The sequence below is a fragment of the Oreochromis niloticus genome, linkage group LG7 (genome assembly GCF_001858045.2).
Source record: "Oreochromis niloticus isolate F11D_XX linkage group LG7, O_niloticus_UMD_NMBU, whole genome shotgun sequence".
In the NCBI taxonomy this organism is placed as follows: Eukaryota; Metazoa; Chordata; class Actinopteri; order Cichliformes; family Cichlidae; genus Oreochromis; species Oreochromis niloticus.
Window position 1 is genome coordinate 62192436 of NC_031972.2, and position 24413 is coordinate 62216848.

Consider the following 24413-nt stretch of genomic DNA (forward strand, 5'->3'; position numbering starts at 1 on the left):
TTTATTTGTGTCTTTTTTATTATTTTGGTGCCAATAAAACTAAGCACTAAAATAAATAACCACAAATTTATTCACACTTTCAGCTTTTTATTAGCATAAACGGATAAAATACTACTTGTATACTTATACATTTCAATTAATGGTATTGTCTCGTTTCTGTTTTATTACTGAATTGTATATTCAAATATTTCTTTGCCGTTTCGTTGTGGCCTCATGTCTGCCAACTTGATGGTTATTATACCCGTTAAGACGTTAATTTACTCTGAGTATTCTAATACATCATGAAAATAAGAATTACACCAAAAACACATTAACCTGAAAGATCAATTAATATAACCGAAAACTAGTGTAGTCCAAACTGTATGAAGCTCACAAAGCGATGAACATGCCTCGTTTTCATCTCTGGTTGAATAAAAAGGATATATCAAACACGTGGTTTCTGAAACAGCTTTTCTCCCGTCTTTATTCCATCATAAAAGACATAAAAACGATTCTCAGGACTTTTCTTATTTCGGCTACAATCCTTTATCTCAGCACATCTGCCTTCTTAGCGAACACAAAGCGAGGGCACGGGCTTATCTGCAATTTATGTCAGATCTTTATGGCGACTAAAAAAAACCAACCCCAAAACAAAACAAACAAACAAACAAAACTTATAAAATGCAAGTTTTCTTTTTTTCATTTTTTTCTGTAACATGATATAAGATATAAGATCTTATAAAATAAAAAGGATCCTGGCAGGTTAAATGAAAGTCAGGTAAGAATTCAGCGATTTCAGGTGTACACACACAATATTAAAGTGCAAGATTTCTAATACTGCAAGGCACAAACTATCAATAATAGGATTGTCTTTTTGTATCTAATATAAAAAATGTTGGTAATAACACAGACATACAAAATTTCTTCATACAATAACAACACAACAAGTAAAACCTTGTCTAAGTCCCCCACAAGTATCTGAAATATTTTCTCATAACATGGTCTGTGGTTGACATGTATAAGAAATTACAGCTGAAACATAGATATATATATATATATATATGTACACAGTAAATTCTATTACAAATATTTAATGTTTGTTGAATTAAACTGTTAAACAAATATGAAACACAGGGTCAAATATATTCCACAATAAATAGCGATAAAGTAATTAACAATCAGTATGTCATTAACTTCATACTATAATTAAAATGTACATGGGAAATATTTTATGAATATCACAACTGAAAAAAGAAAACATTTGGCTCAGCCTTTATTGCACCACACGGTTCTGCAGATCTTTTTTTCTACAATGTTCTTTTCTTTTCACATCAGCTCTTCTGAGATTTTCAATGCACAGCAAAGATTTTTGGGGTTCATAAACAGTAGGAGAGTTTATGCTGTACCATCTGTACATTCTTGTGTGGCAGACAGTTTGTGACACATTTAGACAAACTAACAACTGCATCTCAACTTCATTCAAAAATGCAACTGGTTGATTGACTTCACTGTCATAAAAACTCTAAGATTCACCAAACAAACAATAATACACTACGACTGAATAGTTTAAACAATAAAAAAAGATGCCTGTCTTTGCTGTTGATTGTTGTTTCTAATCCATACATCAGTGTTTTATACACGGCACGTGGAAACGGAGACGTTTTCTGTGTGTGAGTGTAAATCACACATTTCTGTTGCTATCAGTGGTAACGTTTCACTGACTTTGTGAATGTGCAGGGTTTTCAAAATCAGCTTTCTCAATCGTGTTATTTGAATGTTCTCTGTTCCCATTTGTCATGATTGCAGCATGTTTATCTCTGTTTGTTAGACAGCAGGTGACAAATCCTGAGATGGCTCCTGAATATCTTTCCTCTCTGTGTCGTCTTCCTCTTGAGGTTTGATGATGATGTGTATGGGCCTTTCTCCACTGCATTCCTGTCGCTTGGTATCTGTGGACAGCTTGCCTTCACTTTCACACACCTCCTCTTCTGCTGAGGCCCCAATGGGACGCAGACGCTCTGCGGGAGCCATCTTTGTTCCGGTTTCTGAACTGTCTTTCTTCAGCTTGTCGCTGCTGTTGCTTTCCGAGCTGACCGTCTCTGCTGCGCCGTAGAAACAAAGCATATTAGATGTCAGCTTGCAGCAATTACAAAACAATTTAAAAAGTGACATGGATATCAAGTAAAGTATTTGCTATAATTTAGATCTGGTAAATATCATATTCTTACCAGGATGGCTGTTAGCTTGTTTGTCTGTGCTGGTCGAACTGTCTGATGTCTTCTTGGCTGCAGGCTTGGTTCTGGTCCGGACTTTGTTGAAATTTCCTTGTAGGATCCACTCATGCTGTAACCCCTCATCAGGAGTCATGCGCTTACTTGGATCCCAGCTGAAAAGCACAGACAGTTTGAATTTAGATGAATTCATTTATGTGTACAAGTAATAGTCATGATCTACCAGCTCAAGTCAGACGAGGCAAAATGTAATTGTGGTTGATTAAGAAAGACAAAGAAAAGAATCATAATGTGACCCATGAACAAATAAGCAGAATCGTACCTGAGGCAGCGTTTGATGAAGTCTAAGAAGACAGCATCATTCGTTTTCAGCACAGCTGAAAGCTCTTTGGAACTGGGTCTCCGTTTCTTCCCCTTGCTGTTAGTGATGTTTCTTGGGTTTCCTTTAGAGTCTGCACAGATAATACCACACAGTTTTACCAGAGTTATCACTATCTCTGACAAGTTCTAAAAACACATACTTTACATAAAATAAAACATATAAATTATCCACAGAATTCATAAAAAATCTCACCAAAGAACAACCTCCTTCTCGATGCTGACTGAACAAAATCATTTGGAGGCATTCCAAGGACCTATCAGGTCAAATATCACAATAAAAAGCAAGTGACTCAATTACTACAAAGCACATTTTTATGCAGTTACAACTGCAAAGCGTGAAAAGTAATGTCTGTATACAGAACAGGTTATTTTCTTGTCATACCTCCATTATGCAAGCTATCTGCTCCACTTCACTCTCTCCAGGGAAGAGAGGATAGCCTGTGTAAAGCTCAGCTAGGATGCAGCCCAGACTCCACATATCGATGGCCATGCTGTAAGGGTGACCCAGGATGACCTCTGGAGAGCGGTAGAAGCGACTCTGGATATATGTGTACACTAAAAGAGGGGGATGAGTAGGGAAAAGAGAGCATTTCTGTCACCTCCCTAGTGTGATATTATTTAATTGTACATGTGCATCAAACCAGTTCTGCCTTCTTACCTCTTTGTTGTTCATAGCAGCTTGATCCAAAGTCGACCACCTTGATGTTGCCTGGCCCTCTTTGAGAGAGAAGGATGTTCTCCTGTTGAAAAGAAGAAGCAAACAGTCAAAAAACTCGCCAATTTCTATAGTACCAGTGCAATACTCTGATGCACCACAAGGTGGAGCACAATCTGCAATATTGTTCTGACTAATCCTTGCAAAGCAATCATCAACAGCAGTACAGTGAATTAGAGTAAAGCTGTTATTGATGTCCAGTTTTGATTGCTTCACTACGTTTCAATCAGTCAAATATTATTTTTTTATCTTCTCAAAACACATTCAGGTATTAGAGATGTGATGCAGGTCAGTACCGGTTTGAGGTCACAGTGGATTATCTTCTCCCTGTGCAGCATCTGCAGGCACCTGAGAAGCGCATGAGTGAAACGCCGGATAAGGGCGAGGCTGAAGCCCTGGAAGTTGTTTTTTTTAATGAGCTCGTACAAGTTCACCCTAGGTGAAGGAAGAACACGCGACGTTTGGTTATTCCATCAAGTTGACAACACATAAAGAAGCTTCGTCTACCTGAACGTTTCTATGAAAATACTTTGTCCATGTCCAAGTGTACTCAGTGTGGATTTACTTATAAAAAGATGCTCCTCAAATAAATTCTCTGAAAAAGAAGGCTGCTAATTTTAATGTCACTTGACGCCTACAATAAAACATGCACTGAGTCTTGAGCACTTACTAGGAAATAATCTACGATTGTGCCTCCATTCATAGGAAGACCGATACAAAGACTTTATCCCCCTGTTATTTCTCTCTCCTCGTGATGAGCATAAATTTCTTTAGACTGTGTAACCAGATCCTTCGCACATGAAGCAAGAAGGGGTAAGAGATAGGGCCCCAATCAAGGCCTTAACTAAAGGATTTGGTGACAGTAATGTTAGACAAGGTAGCAGCTCGAGACGTCCCGTAAAGGTCATTGAGCCACAGTGACACACAAAGTTCTCTCTCCTCAAATAGATATCAGTAGTGACCCATACTAAAACATGGTTGGCTGGAGGTACACAGGTAGTCAATTTACTCCTAATTGATTGCAGTTACTTAGAAATAAAGACACATGCAAGAACTGCCTTTGATAAGCTACACTGTCTTCACACCGTGCTATTGTACCTGGGAAGGGTGACTGACGTTGGATCCCCTCAATTAAAGGCTTCATTATTTAGTGTGTTTATATTCCTGCTTTCTGAATGTAGGTAACATACTAACCCCAGAAGCTCAAAGGAGATGCAAAGGTGATTTCGGAAGTAGAAGTACTCCTTCATGTGGATGACATTGTGGAGGTTGTCTTTGTCTTTCCTCTTTATCACGTCCAAGATCTTCAGCTCCACGAGAGCCTGGTGATGAAACCTACAGACATATTGACAGCTGATATTTAAATTCACACCAATTGTGATTTGATTCATTACTCATTTCTATATTTTTAATAAAACCAGTGCAGAAAAACGTATAATTTTCTATAAAAGAAGAAGAGTCATTAAATAAATGAGGATCTGTATTTGTACAAGCTTTATTTCTCTGATTGAAATGCTTCTCTGCACAAAAGCCTCCTGATATCACTGGATATTTCTCTATATCCACTGCACGCAACCTTTACCCAGAGAAATCAGATCTAAGATAGCCATCTGACACAGCTTAAAGTTCTTCTGTGCCAGGTTGCACCTATTTTGTTTTCTGCATTATTGAAGTAGCGGTAGGACCCAATGGTTCCTGCATCTAACCTACAGGACTCTGGCACTGCAGCCACTGTGATCCTCAGTTAAGATGGACAGGTAAGATAATACCATTGGGGTGCCGACTTCTACCATGCTAAATCAGGTCTCAACTATTTGGCAGAGTCCTGAAGTGTAAAGTGATCAGGTTGCAGACATGTGGGGAAAAAAAACTCACAACGGGGAATCAGATCTCAAATGGCTGACAAAAGTTAACTTCTTCAATGTCACAAATAATTTATTCGATAGAGCAGTGATTCCCACCCAGAGGTAGCCCAGAAACCACGGGCTACTTTCACAGTAAAGCCAGTGGAACCTGGACAGGCAATGTGACAAAACCCGAACACAATTTAATTTAGAATTGAGTAGATGTAGACAGGCTCTAGCAGAAAAGATAAGAACTCCTTGAAAGTAAGCATTGGAAATTTGAAATACTAAAAGTATATTAAAAGGTAAAAAGCTAAAACTGGCAGCAACTCAGGCAGGTAGATAAGCAGTTAAAATTGTTAGGTGGTCAGTTATCCTTCCATATTATTTCATTCAGATGTTCCAATCACTTTCATTGCCACAGGTGTATAAAATCAAGCACCGAGGCAGGTATACTGCTTCAGGAGCTCAGTGAATTCCAGCGTGGATTCCAGGATTCCAGGATTCCACCGGTGCAACTAGTCCAGTCGTGAAATTTCCACAAATACTCCACAATCAACTGAGTTGTATTATAATAAGGTGGAAGTGACTGGGAACGACAGCAACCCCCATGAAACTGCAGACCTTCAGATCAGCTCAAGAACAGTGTGTAGAGAGCTTCATGGAAAGGGTTTCCATGGCCAAGCAACTGCAACCAAGCCTCACATCACCAAGTCTAATGCAAAGCTTGGATGCAGTGGTGTAAAGCACGCCGCCACTGGATGCTAGCCGTGGAGAGGTTTACTCTGGAGTGACGAATCACAGTGGTTTGGATGGTAGATAGGAGAATGGTATTGCCTGCCTGCTTTGTGTCAAGCATAAAGTTTGGTGGAGGGGGGATTATGCTGTTTGGTTGTTTTCAGGAGTTCAGGCCATTAGTTCCAGTGCAAGAAACTTTTAATGCTTCAGCATACCAAGATATTTTGGACAATTTCATGCTCCCAACTTTAAGAGAACAGTTTGGGGACGGCCCCTTCCTCTTCCAACATGACTGTGCACCAGTGCACAAAGCAAGGTCCTAAGAACATGGGTGAGTGAGTAGCCCTATGGATTAAGAATGGGATTTCACTCAAGTTCATATGCATGTTAAGGCAGATGAGCAAATACTTTTGGCAGTTAGTGCAGCTGAATATGAATAGCTGTTACCAGAGTAGGTACTAAAAGTAGTGCACTGATGGTTGAAATATTAAGCTAATAGTTGAGACTAAATAATTCAGACATAGACCAAATTTAGTTTAAAATGAGTCCAGTGGGGTTTTAATGTCCATCTGACAGCAGTTTGGGGGTAAGTTCAAGGATAAAGGAAGCTGTAAAGCTTTACTTCACTTGCATTTTTAAAACAACAAGTACACGAAGATAGAAAGTGTTTCTTTAAAAAAAAAATACAAATGTCAGGATCTTTTTTGATTCTTTAGTGAATTGATCACAAACAAAAAGAAAAAAATAAATCATATTACATCTTCATGTCATTTCTCATACCTTTTCTTATTGCGGATTATCTTTATGGCTACAAGTTCATTGTTCTTGTGATCCAGGCATTTTAGGACCTGTCCGAAGGAGCCTTTCCCAATCACTTCCAGCACTTCGAACCTGTAGGCAATGTGGTCGTGCAACACCTGAAAGAGCAAGAGAGAGGAGAAGTGAGGATGTGAGATTATTGTGCACTGTGTCCTTGCACTAAAATAAATCTTTATATCACAGAAAGAGTAAATGATGTAAAGTAATATCATGATTTACTAACATAACATTATATTAACTTAGTGATATTACAGTCTTAGAATACAGGCAGCATTCTCTTCTTTGTACAGGCACACTGGCTTTCCTGTAACTGTCAGTCAAGGTTGTAACAGTGAGATGAGCCTCAATAGACATATGAGAGTCTAAACAACAGTCAGTCACTCAGGCTTTAACAGCTCAGTCATTGCATATTGTCTATTAACACACAACTGTCCATCACGTGTCTGATTTATACATGGTCAGATTGAACGGTGGAGGTTTGCCCGCGGCTGCTGGAGGTCATTTGGTCACAGACTGTTTCATTGGCCAGCTTGTTGGTGCATAAATGAATAGTACAAATCTCTTTTACATAACGCCTACTACTGTTGCATACTACTGCTGCATGTGGGTTCTCTATCATATCGAGACTATCTCTCCACTTGTACGGAGAGGAGAGATAGTCTCTCACTCAGAGAACCAAGGTTACAATGTAACAGTACGATATGTGGATGTGCTCATGAATGGAGTCACTTGAATTCTTGACAAACTGACCCAACCTGATGGTGACCTCATCATAATTAATATTTCTTTCCTTTTTTATTTCAAAGAAACTTCTAGAAACTACACTCGGGTGTTGACTGCACCTTTTGTTAGATGCTACCATATGATTTCTTCATTAGGCCTATTTATTTAATCTACTGTCAGTCTTTGCTGTGTAAGGTCAAAAATATAAGTTCCTGCAGGCTGTGAAACTTAGGTATTAACACAGATGAAGCCTGATGGTTATAATCCTGTAAAACTCTAATGCTTGCTCTGAAACTGTACCCTGATGTAGCTTCCGTGTTCATCATCATATCCTGAGTTCTGTGGAGCTCCTTGGGAACCCTCGATTTTCTGGGAACCCAAACCAAGGAACCAGATCTCAGAATAATCCATGATTTCCTCCTTTTCAAACTCCGTCAGGCGATCCTGGAAGTTCTTCAATGCTTCTGCAACAGGAAGCATGAGGAGGAAGACAGGATGAGTCAGTATCACGTTGATCTGCCAAATGCAGAGGATTCTGAAATATCGCCTTCCATTGCCAGCATGCTATTTTCATTCCATCAGGGCATGAAAAATATTAGTTACGTTTGTGTTGGAACACCTACAATATATTCAAAATGTGAAATAACGTTTCCGTGCCTTTATGATTCACTTGTGTTGTATTCTGGTTGACACCAACATACCTAAAGGTGACATGGGTAACTTTTGACCCTCGTATGCTTTCTCTTTCTCCAGCTTGTTGATGAAAATCCTGCTGTTGCGAGACACTGACACTCTATCAGCTGTTGTACCGAACCGTGTGGTGAACTGCTGAGTGGGCTTTGGCCTCTCGTCCTGTTAAGTAACACATAATAGAGTCTTTTAGCATTTTGGGAGATGAATAGTAAGGAAGGATCTTCATTACGTTTTCACAGCAATTCTAAAACTACAGCGCCATTTCTCAGCTTTGAGTTAAATAAACTAGCTTAATGCACATTAGACAGCTTCTACCTCACCATGTTACAGATGCCTAGTTAATAACAGCCTCACCGATTGTGTCTGATAGTTGTTTGGACCCCCTTTGCTGGCAATTTGGGGCAAGATGCTGTCTGACTGCTGCTGCTGGTTTTTGGCATTGCTAACCATCACCTGGACCACTGGTGGCTCGAGCTGAGGCAGAGTCCCCACACTGGAATTAAACTTCTGTAATTCAGATAAATTGTTATAGAAGTATATTTGGTAAGTGCATTCAAGACAAAAAGGTGAAACATAAATGGAATAAGAGTTAGAAAATAAAAGCAAAGTTTTATCAGATCAGTTTACCAAACTCGTAAAGCTTGGTTTTTGAAGTGAAAAATAAAATAAAATGAAGACAAAATTATTATAAAATAGTCAATTTAGGTCAACCAACAAGCTAGCTCTGGGACCTCTAAAATGATATTTCTCTATACTTTCTACATTTTCATATGACAGAATGAAACACAGGTATCTAAACAGACAATTGTAAGAAGACGACAAATTAATTGGATGAAAATACGGCTACAAGTGTGATATCCAAATATTCATTTTAAATGCTTGTTGCAGCCCCTTTCATTTTTTTTCATGAGAATGTGCAAGCTGCACCTCATCTGTTTTGCTTTGTGGTCTCAGCAACCTACATCCCTTCATGCATTTTGTCAGTGGAGGCTCGGGTGACCGGGACCTCCAGCTGATAGCGTTTGGAATTACCGGTCAGGGTGAAAGAAAAATGGGGGACAAAGACCCATGAGTCTGCGTTCTGACAGACTCCGTCAGTGGTGGCTTTGTAGGAGGGTGAGGTGCACTGACCTGCTTTTCTTAGGCTGCCACCCTGATTGCTTCGAGAGCATGATTACATGTGTCACTGCCTTGCAAGGCTCAATCCTGGCAGTGATGGTGCAAAATTAGACCTCTGTGCTTTGCCAAGTCCTCTTGAGAACATCCTGCAAAAGCCGTCTGTGACAACAGGGGGTTTGTTTCTCACGTTTTTATGTATTGAACTGAGATTACACGGAAAACAGAGATTCCCTACATCCATCATGATACTGCATCCCCTTTAGCAATGGATTGGATGAAAATTAAACTCTTTCATATTAATTATTGATAGCATTCCATAAAAAAGCACTTTCATAAATTCTGATATTTCATCTCACGTGTTAAGAGCTGCTGCAAGATCTGCCAACTTGGTTATGACGCATAGAGATAAGCTAAATATAGTTGCAAGCACCTGCCACAACAGGCAAAGGAAGCAAACACAGTTACATGCCTGAACGTAACTGGGGGGCCATGCTGTTTAAATAACACACACACACACACACACACATAGATATATATATATATATATATATATATATATATATATATATATTTAAAAGAGATGAAATTAGTGGCTGTAGTTAATCTTATTTTTCTTTGTTTGTCTTTTAGAAATTGTTAGAGTAGGTCAGACACAGCACATTAGTTTGAATTCAAAAAGAAAAAGTTGGCATCAGTGGAGGATAGACTTGGCCAAAGAACATGTTTCTGGTCAGCTGTTAAGCATCATTCGGTGGGAAAGCACTGACCTGTGAGCAGGGACGATTTGTTCCAATACGGTTGCCTTCTGCTGGGAGCCTGTGAGGGTGAGGGAAGGCCTCTGGTCGTGATGTCTGTGGGAGGAATGAGAGTGATTCATAAAATGCCCAGCACGAAAAGCGAGAAATAGCTGCCTTTTATTTCCAACAAGCTGGAAATAAAATAGATACAATGGGTAACCACATTTTTCTCCTGCAGTGACTTATTTTTACAGCGTGATGCAAGTGGACATCATGTCCAAGTCAAATAAAGGAATCCCTTTACACCAAAAAAGATAGATTAAAGCAGGCATGCAGATAATAATTAAGTGTCTACTTGTGCTGGATTCCCCAGTCTCTTCAGAAACACACAGCCTCTGGGCAGCTGAGCGGGGCTGAAACCAGACGAGCTAAATTAATGCACTGTGATCCTAAAATAGATCAGATCTGCAAAAACCCAGCGACACCAATCCTCTCACTTTAAATTTCCCTTTGTGCATAGTTTGTGTAAGCATGTGCTCATGTGCATGTCCATGTGCTCTGCAGTAGGTGTACACGTGCTTCCGAGCAAGTCCTCACAGGAGAATCATTGGACTGAATGCATTACAGGGAAGCAATAAACGCTGTTCTAAAAAAGTACCACATGCTTTTGGGATGATTCTGTGTGCTTCACTTCATCACCAAGCCAGCTTACACGTGCCTTATTAATCAGCGGTTGAGCTCACAACTGTGTTGGATGACACCATATGGGTGAAATAAAGCTTAGCTTCATACGGGGATATGTGTTAAACTCACTCCATCAGCCTGGCAGAAAGGGAGAGGGTGAGACAGGCCAGGTTGGGTTGTTGGCTGCAGGTGCTAGATGGAAAACAGCTTCCAGATCACAATCTTAATCTGTATCATTGGCTGAGAAGCAAATGCAACATCAAGTCAGCGTCACCACAGAACTGTCTACAGAAGGTGAATTAACCCAACTAGCTGATTCGAAATGCATCTAACTTTGTTGAAGCTTAACAGGATACAAGCGCTCTCTGGCTTCTCCCTTTGCATTAAAGTTGATACAATTCTTCAGATTAAACCACTTGTAACACTAACAAAAAGTAGGGTACAATAATGTGGTCACGTTACAATGTTGTGAGTGAGTGACAGCCGGAGCCATGTAGGTCACTGTGACAGGTTGACTTCTTAAACATCACCTGTACAGGTGTGCTGTAAGCCTGGCTAATGAGCACTGAGCCACTGGAAACCCAGTGACATCACAATAAGGCAAATGTGACTTGTGACCTTTTATTCCACTGTTATAGATGCATATACATCAGCTGACACTGAGTAAGTAAATGAGCACATTTTGTTTTCACTTTTTTTCTTAAAAACAATAAATTGAATTCTGTTTTTGCAACACAGTGGATGAACTGTAACACTTTAAACACAGACTTGGACAAACCTTTATTGTATATGCAATAAAATTGTGCTCACTTTGCCCATGTAAATCCATAATCCATTAACACGAAGGTTGGGTGAGACCATAAAGAAAAAGGATATTTGTTCTCATACCAAATAAACAAATGGACCTACAATCAAGACAACAAAAGCCATGCCTTTATTGTTGTGGTTAGGGTCTTAGCTGGATGTAGGATCATATCAACAGGTGTATGAGAGCAGGTTGGTCTCAAAACCATCCTATTAGGGTCAACTGGTTAAAGGGTCAAAGCAATAAAACCAGGAGCCAGTGAGGTAAACATCAACAAACTGTAAAACCTGCTGCTCATGAACACTGTCATCTGTCAGACATGTCATGCTCTCCCTTTATTTTTTATTACACATCACGTGTTGAATGTGACCACAAGGAAAAGGGTGGATATGAAGTGGTGGTAAATAGTCATCAAACCATGTGATCACAAATAGTGCTAGTTCTTAGTTTTAACATAATTTGTAAAAAGGAATTTTGCATTTTTTCACTCGTGCAGGAAAAAAAAGGGCTACAATTCTTGAAAGTGCCAAAAACAGCAAAGGTTAAATTTATGCCAGTTCCCATGTAAGGTGTGAAAAATATACCAGAACACATATAGACTTACAGAATCTATCTGCACAACAAACACTGAAGTAAGTAGGCTAAACAACGACTGAAATAGAAATGGATCAGATTTTTCATCATAACTTGGCATGCACTCAGGGGAAAGGGGGTGGACTGCGAAAGAAGCACTTAAGTGGGATAGCTTATGAAAGAGAAATCATTTCAGAGTTACACTTAATATTCTTGGAATGAGTTTTTTAAAAAGTGAATAAAATGGTAGATTTTTACTTTAGTTTCATTATAAAAGTTTACCTGTTAGAGGTCTGTCCTACAGTGGAATTATCAGGGACATTAGCCCTGTGTCAGGGCGAAAGTAATATAAAAATGAAGATAACGCATGCTCTGACACTGGTGCCAGTGGAGGTAAATCAGTGTTAATATTAATATTTATAGAACATATTCATATCGTCTGTATCATAACAATATAACACAGACAACATTATGATCCCATAAGATAATCCCAGGAAACTTTTATGAGTATCGTCAATTTGTTTTTGTAATTTTCCAGTAAACTGTCTGTAAACCGGAATATTGATCCCTAATCGATTAATAAGAACTTCCTGCTTTGCTACCAGACAGTCAGTCTAGTATCCAGCGAACAAACAACTCCTCACCTTGTTATTTATTTCTGGCAACATGCTGCGTTATCAGCCTTGACAATCCAAAAACAAAGGCGAAATTAGGAAATCCAAGTCATTATATCCAAGTCTGTCCGTCCAACCTCAAAAACAAGGCGCACTCTCCAAAAGTCCAACTTCGTGATAAACACTGATGAGTAAAATCCCGATGACTGATCAGATTCCCACAACCCAAACCTGCCGTACTCCCGGTTTTACGCGCACACGGTAAATGCACTGTCGTCAGAGAGGAGATTAGCCCGCGAGACAAGCTGTTGAGGGTCTCTGTGCCGTGACGCGCTCTGCTAAGACACCGGAGGAGCCACCTGTTCAGGTTTCTGCCGCTGACAGCTGGGGCTGTCCCGATATAGATTTGTTGGGGTTTTTTATCCGTTTGCTGTCGTCCACCTACACCATGCTGTGTGACTGATGCGCTCTCCAACACCGACGCTGTACAGCGAGGGCTACACCAACGCACGCATTGGCCACAATGCTAGAGTTCACTTCAGATACTGTAAATGTTATGTAGACTCTTATTTTCAAAGTGAGGTCCAGAAACCTCCGCGCTGTCGAAAGCGTGCAAGTAACGCACGGTCACGGTCTCACCGTCGTTCTTCAAAAGTCATCTTTTAGATGAGTCTTTATCTTTAAGTGACACACGCACACGCAAGATGTGTTTTCCACAGTAGCTACATTCAGATAAATCCAAGTTTACTGGATTAAAACGTTTCATACTCTTTTTGTGTCTTTCTGCCAACATTTATTAAAATTAAGCAGTTCTGCTAAAATCTGCCATGTTTTGCAGTCCTGTGCCATTTGTCTGTGCACTTCAGGGTCAAGTAATTGATAAAAATGAACTAAAACCTCAGCTCAGGAGGTTGAGCAGGTCATTTCCTAATTGCAAGGTTGGTGGTTTGATTCCTGTCTCCATTGCAAAGTATCCTTGAGCATGATACTAAACCCCAAGTTGCCCTCTGATCATCGGAGTGTGAATGATAGATAGAAAGCAGTTAGACTTGGGTGAATGAGTGGAGTTGTATCAAGCCCATTTAGTGCTCAAGTAGAGCAGAAAAGTGCTATATAAGAAGTATTCCATAAAACAGAATGGCAAAACAGTGATTAATGCACTCAACTGGTTTCAACACAGTTGTAGCCTTAGCAGGCTTTAAAAGAACTTCATAAAACCCAGAAGAAATAGCAATGAACTTTCATTTCACCTTGACACAACAGTTACAGGGTTTTGAACCCTGACTGCACTGATATCTGAAACATGTCTTACCTGTCAAAGTCATATTAGATCATGGGGCCCTTTCACAACAGCCATTCTGACAGGTTATGGTCAGGTACACTCAGGTGGAACTATCATTCATTACACTGAGCCAAAAAGACACGATTAAAATGTTTAATTGTTTACCCTGCTGTAAAATGTCAAAATGGCTGCTGTTTACAACAACAAAAAAACCCTTCTTGCATCATGTTCATCTCACAATGGAAATGTAAGACGAGATTATTTGCTTTCCAATGACTAATCCCCACTGCAGGAGGGAAACAACTCAGTTGCTCCATGTGCTGATTAGCCCAGAACCAGTACAGGAGATGAATATGATAAGACGACAGCAGTTATGCAACAACAGTGGCTACTTCAGTAATCAGCTCTGGGAACGAGCCCTATTGAGGAAGCTGCTGCTACTACCCTCATTATACTCTTATCTGTTCTCTTGTTCTCTTATTTCTCTTGCTGTATTTGTTTAGTCAGACAATCCTGTTTCCAAAAATGTTTAAATGCTTTAAATTAAAAACAGATCAAATATAGTCTTGAAATAAACAAAGAATGACAACTGGAAAATTAAATAATGCAAAGCTCACAAATTCAGAAGCAGAAGGTTAGTAACATGACTGGGTCTATAAAAGAAGAATTACAAAGGGCTATGGATGAAAGAGCCAGGGCAGCATCTGCGATACTAGTAGGCAGCTAAAATTCTATATAAAGCAATTATTTAATATACTAAATTCCCAAATACCTAGAGTGTAGTTCAAATAAAATGTCATGCAAGACAGTACAGAAAGATGGTCTTATCCTTACAATCTGCCTTTATTATTCACTTTAGACAGTAACCTAGCATCTCTTTTGGAAATCAAACTGTATAATAAATAATGCTGAATAATTTGCAGCATTATTTTTGGACAATGACCAAATATGAAGAAGGTGCTACAAATGATAAGTTAAGGTTTAGAGCTGAACCACTGAGAGTATTTGTCCCCTGTTGGTGGAGAAGCCATCCAGGAGGGAGGTGAACATAGTGACAGTGAACACACGGTCCTCTCAGAGGTGGAAGGACTCCTTCAAGTTTCATTAATATTGACAAAACTCATTACCATGCATCTGTACTGCAGCATGACTGGAAAAAGGGAGTTAGATGAGAATATTGACTTCACTCTCATGTGCATGCTAAAAATAAAAACAGCTTAGCCAAGCATGAAGACTGGAAACGAGATGAAACCGCGATCTTGACTGCACATAGAGGACTGTAAACCTTGCCACAGTTATCCTGGAAGAGTCTTCAAGCAGTGTCTATTTTGTCACCCAGGTGACAACACATTAGACACCGCATGAGAGCACCTGAAGTAAAAACCTCAGATACGGAGTATGGAACCATGACAACAGAAAAATCAAGAAACAAAGGATCACAGTTTATTTACGGGTGACATAGCACAAAATGTACAACCTGTGAGCATTTCTTTAAAAGAAATCAATAAAAACAAAAGTAAATTCTAACTAAAAACAGATTGTAGGCACATAAATGGGTGTGGCTGTCTGGAGGATGGAAACAAATGATGGCCTCTAGTCCCATCTAGGCAGTCCTGTTGCTAAACATACCTCTGGGTTGACCCTCCTGTTCCTACCCCAGCAGCAGCCATGGAGGAGGCTAAAACCACAGCAGGCAGGTGAGGTCCCGTCTTCCCACATAGCACATCTCCTCCATGCTGTCACAACCGCAGCCTCAAAGATATCTCAACCTCTAGACACTATTTCCATCCAGAGGCGCCGTAACAACAGATGGCCTCTTGTTTGAGGAGCAAATGAAAAGATTATGATGGCAGTGATGACACCAGGCCTGCATTTCCAGTAGGTTTTTGGTCTAGTTGAACTCCATTCGTTAAAAAACAAAAACTTCTCCAACTTCACAGAACCTCGATGCTACAAACCTAAGCGACGATAAGTTTCTATAAACGATAAGGTCCCTGAAAACTTCCTGTGATTCTTATCAGTACTCCTCTACAATCTGGACTTGGCTTCATCGAGTTATTCGTTTAGACGAGGTTATATTCCAAATCTCTGTGGTTTCTTCAGTCTTCTGCAAAGTATTTTTCTCTGCCCCAGGTTTTATCCAGAACAGAGAGGCAGACTGCCGACAGACACTGAGAGGATGCTATTGCTTTGTGCAGTTGCTATTATCAGTGAGGGAGTGCTCTCTGTCTGCTGCTGCCAGTGACGTATGGATGGGACTTGACTGGGGACCCATCCTGAGCCGGAGACAAAGCAGCAGGGGCCTGGCACTGACTTTACCGTAAAAGAGGCCTCTGGGAGTGAAGGACAGGGGGTGGGAAGTGGTGAGCTGGGACTAGACAGATGAAAAAAGACAGGTACAGAGCTCATCGTCCTCCCAGGTGGGCACTTCATGGGGAAGTCAGATGGGGAGGTGGTGCAGCTCTAATGGCCCTCCCATGTGGCTCAACAGATGCCTGCAACTTTCCTCTTCCTTCTCACTTGTCACTGTATCCTGGAGACAAAGACAACGGGGATGTCATATCCCCCTGCCTGCTTCTCCTTATCCACCCCTCCATCTCTTCTACTCTTCTACACCACTTTAGCTGCTTTACTTGCTGCACAAACCGCTCTGGGATGCTACAGTCTTGCTAACAAACAGCTTAGCCACCCCACCCTCCTGTAGCTACCCCTGGCCTCCTGCGTGCTACACACAGCAGCAGAAACAGCAGAGCCCACAGCAGGACAGGAAACAAAGGCTGACTATGAGCTTTTTACTGCAGATAGTCATTGGGTAACCAAGTGTTGTAATTATCTCTCTGTATTTCTTTTTAATTTATTGCTGATGATTAAATGATTTATCAGAGGAGCTCTCTATTTAAAGTCCAGTTATTAGGGAGGTAAGAGTGCAACAGTTCATATTAAATGTTGCCGTCATACTACAGGCCAGAGGACACGCTGTCAGTAAGCACAAGCACCGTCTGCTCACACAAGTTCCACCCCTCCACTAAAAATAAAATCTGTAAATCACCATGTTTTGGTGACAGGAAAAATGTTGCTATTTCTGTAGCATGAAGCACCAGGGTGGTGTATTCCATTACTGCTCAGTCAGCCAGTTGGGACACTTGAGGTACAGTAGCTGCTGTATCACTTGTCTCGTCCTATATTCTCTCATCCTGTATTATTTAATTCATTTGCCCTGCAACCAGCTGGATCAGTCATATAACTGGGCTATACCTTTTTAATGTCTCTGATCTGGATAGAATGAACAGTAAGTCTGTTAAGTCATGACCAACCTGCCACCTCTGAGAGGACTGCAACCTGGTGCCTTACATTCTGTTGGGCCTTTGGCTAATCGCTGCCAGGTGCCAGACAAGGCAAATTGAAGCAAGGTGAGTTATCGGCCAAAACAGACCGTGTCAGTAAATGCACAGCAGACGTCTCAGTAACAGCATGTCACCATGTGCAATATGGGTCAAGTTCACAAGGTGGCACAACCACATACACTTTAGTCACACAGGTGATTATAAACTCACTTGTAACATACATTATATGCAAACAGTGCTTGTGCAAACCTGCAAAAGTGCAAATTTTGCAAAGGTGTTGTGGCTAAGATCCCCAGTCTGTTAAACCTACTGTGGAAATAAATGAGTTCTTGTCTGAAGAACAATAACGATGTCATCATTGAGTCACTGCATTAAAAGAGCATCTGATAATCTGTTTTTATTAAAGTAATTACAATCAAGCCAAATTCTGAATATTAGCCTGCTCAGCCCCATTCTCTATAAGGACTGTGTGCTTGTATCTGTGTGATTGCATTTATGTTTGTTATGTTAGTGTGTGCGTCTCTTTATTTGAGTAAAGCTGAAAATTAAGCCGTTCCCAAGCAAGCGAAATCTTATTAGCCACGTGGAGAGGCTCTCTCCAGCAGGGTGAAGAGGGTGAGACAAAAACAGGCAAATAACCTCAAATCGACTTGTGTCCAGCAACAGAAACACAAGCCACCGTTTGTAGTAAAATATTGTCTAAATTTGGAAAAGTATCTGTCCTGTTTGACAAAAAAATCCTGCAATCAAAGTCAACAAAGCAGATTTGTTTATGTCCTGGTGAATAAATTAATGAATTGATTTATAATAAGGATATATTAATGAGGATATTTTCCAATAAAGGGGACATGTTGTGGTTAGCACTGTTGCTTTAGACCAAAGTCTTGTTTTTTGTCCTGAGTGGGATTTCTGGCTTTCTCCCAGAGGTTAGGTTAATTGCCACTTTTAAATACTGAAGGTGTGAGCTCGAAAGGCTACCTGTCTACCTGTCCCACCTCTCACCCCTCGACAGCTGGGATAGGCTGCAGCTCCTCCAAACCCTGAACTGGATAAGCCTTTAAAGCAAAGCAGTGAATATTTTCTAATGTTTGAATTGTAACGTATGTCATAAAATAGCAAATAAAAGCAAAATCAAAGACAAACATGAAATTAAACAGCACTATGTGATATGATTTCATGATATGATCTGAGGCTCCAGAGGAGTTAACAAATCATGATGAATCTATGTCAGATTTCTAAAAACGAAAGATTCTGACAAAAAGCTGCTGAACAAACTCTTCAAATACATAATATTTATTTTACTTCAATATTGTATAGTTGTGATTTGTATGTTTGTGTGTGGTGTTTGGACATGGAGGCTGACCTACTACTTCATATTTGTGTCAACTGTGCTGGCCTGTCGGGACAACCTACATCAATAATCCTCCCATGCACTATAATACAGTCCTCACCATTTCATGTACTGTAATAACCACAAACAGATATACAAGAGCTTCCTGTCTGCCTTCTTTAGCAGGCAGACCCAGACTGTCACAGAAAACACCAGAAGTGGGCCACAGGTCATTTTTCTGTGGCCTTGAACGGGGGTTGATGGGGCTCTGGTGGCACCGACAAATAAATCCCTCACTGTTTGAAACTAATCTGACATACGGACTGAATGCTTGCCACCCGTTGCACCCTTGATAAATGTCTCAACACAGAAAGAAATCCTAAAGATTTTGACTGTAACTAAAATAAAATGTTATGTGGTCATAAAAGCTCTGTGATTAAATCAGAGAATGCTCTTTTTTAAACATTTTGCTTTGCTATCTCTTCACCTCTCCTAATCTTTTGAGCTGCAGTGAGAGACATAGTCAACAGCCAAAAGTACTCCTGCAGGTCTAACCGTTCTTTTCACTGCATCGCTGTGCAGCTATTCTCTGAAAACCATTAAAGAACACGCTGGAAGTCTTTTCTCTTTGTGAAATTTTAAAAGGCCGGGAAACTGATGGTACTGATGTCCTACAACCACAAGAATAAAAACATAAAACATATACTAGCTCAGTAACAGTCGATAGCCTGACTGGGTTTCGTCTTATCAACATTGATTGGATCCAGCTTTGGATACTCTGAGCTCTGTTGTTCTGTTCACATCAAAAGTCATATTTTGGAGATATTCAATGCATTCAAGTTAAAAGTCATGGTGCCTCTACAGCAGTTCTACTGCTACAATCTCTAGTAAGACACCATAGCCTATATTTAGCTTATTCTTTCTAAATTAATATAGAGCTGGAAGTCTTACCTCATGAATCATTCTTTCATCTAAGATCTGCGGCATTCCTTCCCTGGAATGAGCCCTGACCCAGGGCCCCATGTCTGGCTCTGATCGCTGCACTGTTATTTCAATAAACCCAATAAGATGAAATTAATTGGCCTGCTTGTGAGGCAGCTGAGGCGTAAAATGTTCGCAGGTGCATGTGTGTATCAGAGTTCAGCTCTATGATCAAAATGTGTGTGTGTGTCATATGTTTCGCTGCTAAAGATGTTTACAACACCGCAGGATTTACCCCCTGTCGTGTGGTGCGGGCGCTGACCTGAATGCCCCAGACTCTGCCCTGCCAGGTTTGAGAACCTGAGGATGGAGTCGACGCGCTTGTGCCATCAGACCTGTGTGAGTGATGATGGCCTGACATCTCTGGCAGCTCTGTGACCACAAACCTTGTCTACAAATGGGTCTAATGTAGCACCAAGTGAGCTAAAAGCTCCAGGCAACACAGCATTTAATTTTCCATTTTCAGCTTTCCTAGAAACCATCCCCTCCTTTACTTTCTAATCATCAGTTGGCGAGCTAAGTTATGGTGCGTCACTGACATGCACCATTAGTAACCCACCAACCAGCCAACCTTTTTGCCTCCCAGTGGTGGGACAAAGCTGAGCCTCATCACCTAGGTATGATCAACTTCTGACCCCAAAGTACTTACTCTCCTGTCACCTACCACAACAAACCTTTGCACAGCGTGTCACCACCCGGGTCCAAAGAAGCCAATGTTTGAGCTAGTTAAAAACAGACAATGGCTATCACAGGCGTGGCTTAAAGGTAAATCCTGATTAATGTGGTCCTGATTATGTAATACAATTATAAGCTTTCATGAGAGGAAGTGCAATTATAATTACATAAATGATCATCATAGTAAAAAACATAAATACTTATTATTAGCGGGTTTTTTAAAAACACTTTTCATTTTCAGCCAACAGTGAAGTTTGAATTCGCAGCTTCAATCAAAACTGTGCAAAACTACTACATGATTTAAAGCAGTCACATCTCATATTCTTTGATATTGTATTATACTGTAAAACTGTGTAGGAATCAATGAACCAATCGCAACAAATGTGTCCTTTTATATAACAATATTTTAGATTAGACCAGATTACACAACAATTCTCCTGAACCTATGGAGATGGAACGAGAGGGTGCGATGGGGGAGGACGTTGGCATACCCTGCAGCTCGGTACTGCATGACTCACTGTTAAAGGAAAACAGACACTTCATGCAACTAAACCAGACACTCATTAACTAAACTCCCTGGGTGGCTGTTTTACACAGCATTCTTTGTAGATCCAATTAATGTTTATCAGCCGAGGAGTGTTCTGGCCTCTTGATCCTCTCCGGGCAGCACCGCTACACCTCCTCACCATTGTGAAACTTAGCTGTGACATGGTGGCCTAACCAGGATCACACCTTGGCAGTATGAGACCTGCCCAGCTTGCAGGAACCAGTGGGAGGAATAGCAATCCTTGGCAGAAATGAAAATGTTGCTATGGCTGGAACTATTTTGGTGATCATGGAGATTCACATGTTGACACAAGCGAGAGCCATGTGACAAACAAGCCACAGGCCGTTCACTTGGCACACATCAAATCTTGCATGCATAAACAAAAACTGGAGGGAACACAGTGCAGGAAAGCAGATACACAAACACGCTCGGAGATAGTTTGATTAGGACATGATTAGAATTAAGCTCATCGTACTTTACATGTAATTTACGCGCAGAGTCAACTTTGCAATAAAGTTACAGTGTGAACTCTGTGCTCGCTGACATCGATATCAGCCTGTAATTCAGAAGAGGTGAACCCTATGTCTCTCTAAATGACCGGCTTTTATTCAGGGGGTCCGGTGTCATCAAGGAACAAAGCAGTGATGAGAAACTCTATCAGGGGCAGGGTTCTTTAGAATAATAGGGTGGCACACTCCTTATTCCACATTCTGTGGAGGTGGTTGACCAGGTGCAATGCAGTGAAGCGTGTCAAGAAGTGCACGAAACATAATCAAGGTCTTGATCTAACGTAGTCTGCTACTGTGTTTTTATACATGTTTTATAACAGTTTATGCAGGCATTTCAATACTAAATTTAAAATGTAGATCTGCTATTCCAATTACACTATTTAATGTTACAACTTCATAAAGCCAATTCATGAGCCATGGAGATAGAAATCACTTAACACAGAGATGTGCACTTGCATGAAGGTCCCAGTATAAGGCAAACATTGAGCTTCAGTGAGGAGATGAATGTCCATATGTAAGTCATATATGTCCAAGTACATACATGAGTCACTGTGTGATATAAAAAGCATTCTTAAATGATCAAGTGGACTTGAGCAGTGAGTCATAATATACAAAAGCTGCAAACTTGAAAAGACACTGCCTGCTCCAGTCTCAGCGAGCATCTGTTGAGAGCAGCTGCTTGCGTCCGTATTTTGCAATGACGCAAATGCTTCGCATCGATAGCCTAACTTAGAAAACCAGAAAATCTTTTGAACTGACACCCTAACCGAGGAGTCCGTCAGTGGCAGCTTCAAATGAGGCCTCAGCTACCACTCTATCGAATATATCTCACTGACGATCAAAGATTTTTCAGTTTTCTTATCTTGGGCATCTTTTGGTTCAACAACCTGTGGGGAGTGCTATTGCTAATTAATAAGGATATCTGTTTGAGGGGCCTTTTTAAAGTGTCAGGATCAAAGAATAAGAGAAGCCATGACAGGATTAAACAAGGATGCGTTTAGCCGACCCACTCCGCAGCATGCAGTAATCCACATGGAAGACACAAACCTGAGCTTGGCTTGGTTGTGCTGTTTTAAGTGACGATGGGCTTTCTTATTGCTGTGATTTAGCCCTCTCCATAGGTCATTAAATTCCCACTCTCTCAAACCCAAACCCAACACAGACATGCAATATCAATCTGTTGTCCCTAATTCCCCAAATTCATGTTCTCTCTTTTGTTTCTCCACCTTGCTCATCTACTTTCTATATCAAACTATCCCTGCTTTACTTAAAAGAGTCCGAATGACGCTGAACCCAGGATGCTTTACAGAAAGACAACAGTGAGCATGATCTTCCTATAAACTGTTTTGCATTAAAGGATGCAGTAATTTCTCCTCCACTGGTCTTTGTCCACTATTGGCAAAGAGGTCCAAACTGTATTAAAAGTTTAATCAACAGTAAGAATAAAAGTGTCCGATAGGAGCTCAGCGAGGGAGGTCTCAGGTGCTCTGAAACACGCTAATCCCTTCATGCAGGAGGGAGGGGGTGGTCGAATCAGTCCACCCCTGCATGAATGTATCCTTGTAGGGCACAGCTCAAAGCTGTGGAACTTTCCAGGAAGAAGAGATGATGGGGTTAACACAGGTGTCAGCGCGGAAGGCCTCAGATATGGGATGTGTGTAACGTCATAACTATTTGCCATCGGGTAGTTTTGCTCTTCCCAGCAAATGGAAATAGAGCACATCTCTCAGATGCTTCCATGGTGCAGGCCAAGAACTTTACAAGGGAGAGCATGTTCCCCAATAAATCACTTCTGCTGAGAGCAGACAATCACCTAAATAACATTTATTTAATGGCCTGCAGATGAACTCAGGGTGTTTGGTTGCTTGGAGGCCTTCCATCACCCCACAAAACCTTGGCAACAACAATAACTTATGTAATACATTAAGCTTTTATGATGGCAAAATGAAAAGAAAAAAAACTCTTCAAGATTTAGCATACAATTGAAATAATAAAGCACAGTGGTAAGACGAACTGCTGTCTCCATACCTTGATCAGAAGGGGAAAGGTGCATTTTCTCTCCTTTAAAATCTTATCGAGCTTATTTTTGGGGCCGTTTCTGTTCAAAGAAAAAAAGATTATAGTTTAAGAACATAAAACCTGCTGCTTTATCAACTGCAGATTAAACTACTCTTCACTTATGCCAACGCATATTGATTCATCTTTCATAAGTCTTGCACAAATTATTGTCATCCCTGTTGCCATGGACTTTGACTGAAACCACATGCAGATGTAATGTTTGCATACTGTGAAGTTCGTTTTTCTTACAGCAGACACAGATACGGACTCTTCCTCAGCTGCTTACTGCGTACACTACACTGACACCTTCTGGACACAAGTTTGTCTTTTATTAAACACATTCAACTCTTCCTCCAGTTCATTCATAAAACTGAACGTGTCACTAGGATTAAATAGCTTTATCGGTAAACAGGGAATGTAAAGAGGTCATTAAAAGAGACTCTAAATCCCATTAGGGACTAAAAACGTCTACGTTAACTCTTCATGGGCTTTTATTTACTTCTTTATACATTTTACTAAATGCAGCGTGCATAGCATTACATACCACAAACTTCTAAAAGAGGACCACACAAACCTTTTCTCTGAAGACTTGTTCGGCGTGCTCATGTTGACGTGATCAGCAAGGAGGTGTTGATGAAGCGGTTATGCGCGACATGCCCACTAGTCTGGTTTTTAGACGGTAATAACAAACGGCTGGCAGCCTTCGTGCTGTAGTTACCACCACCGGCTTATCCCAAACACAATGGCTGTTGTACACTAAGTACTCACTGACAGGGCTGTTCTCCCGTTTTTCTGACGTGGGCGCTTAGTTGCACGAGCGCGCTCGTGTGAGAGAGCACGAGACAAAGGGAGAAGAGGACACCCGCTGAGCTATACGTTTCCCATTTATTGCAGCACTCAGTAACCATACCGGCAACAGAGACAGTAGCACGGCATAAAGGAGGGGCCGCACGTTTGGATGCAGGGTGGTTAGCCTACTTTTACATCCGGATTATTATATTTCTGTAAAGACACAATTTTTTTCTAAAAAGA

The 24413-nt window shown here is 40.7% G+C and overlaps 1 protein-coding gene across 4 annotated transcripts; it reads right to left on the bottom strand.

Annotated features, from left to right (window-relative positions):
• Window positions 1–436: 436 nt before the first annotated feature.
• On the bottom strand, window positions 437–24312 carry dyrk4 (dual-specificity tyrosine-(Y)-phosphorylation regulated kinase 4). 4 transcript variants are annotated; one of them, XM_019361927.2, is made up of 15 exons: window positions 23956–24312; window positions 23352–23421; window positions 10010–10093; window positions 8478–8630; window positions 8132–8282; window positions 7731–7894; window positions 6669–6805; window positions 4501–4641; window positions 3603–3741; window positions 3250–3331; window positions 2974–3146; window positions 2785–2845; window positions 2533–2662; window positions 2208–2365; window positions 437–2078 (listed from the first exon to the last, which is right to left on the bottom strand). In XM_019361927.2, the coding sequence occupies exons 1-15, from the start codon at window positions 23985–23987 to the stop codon at window positions 1804–1806; spliced, it is 1950 nt and encodes a 649-aa protein (XP_019217472.1). In that variant the 5' UTR covers window positions 23988–24312; the 3' UTR covers window positions 437–1803. The 4 variants fall into 4 exon arrangements, with proteins under 4 accessions (XP_019217472.1, XP_005471189.1, XP_025765063.1 ...); XM_005471132.4 differs by having other exon boundaries at window positions 437–2081; window positions 23956–24308; XM_025909278.1 differs by lacking the exons at window positions 23352–23421; window positions 23956–24312 and adding an exon at window positions 15567–16655 and having other exon boundaries at window positions 437–2081.
• Window positions 24313–24413: the final 101 nt, after the last annotated feature.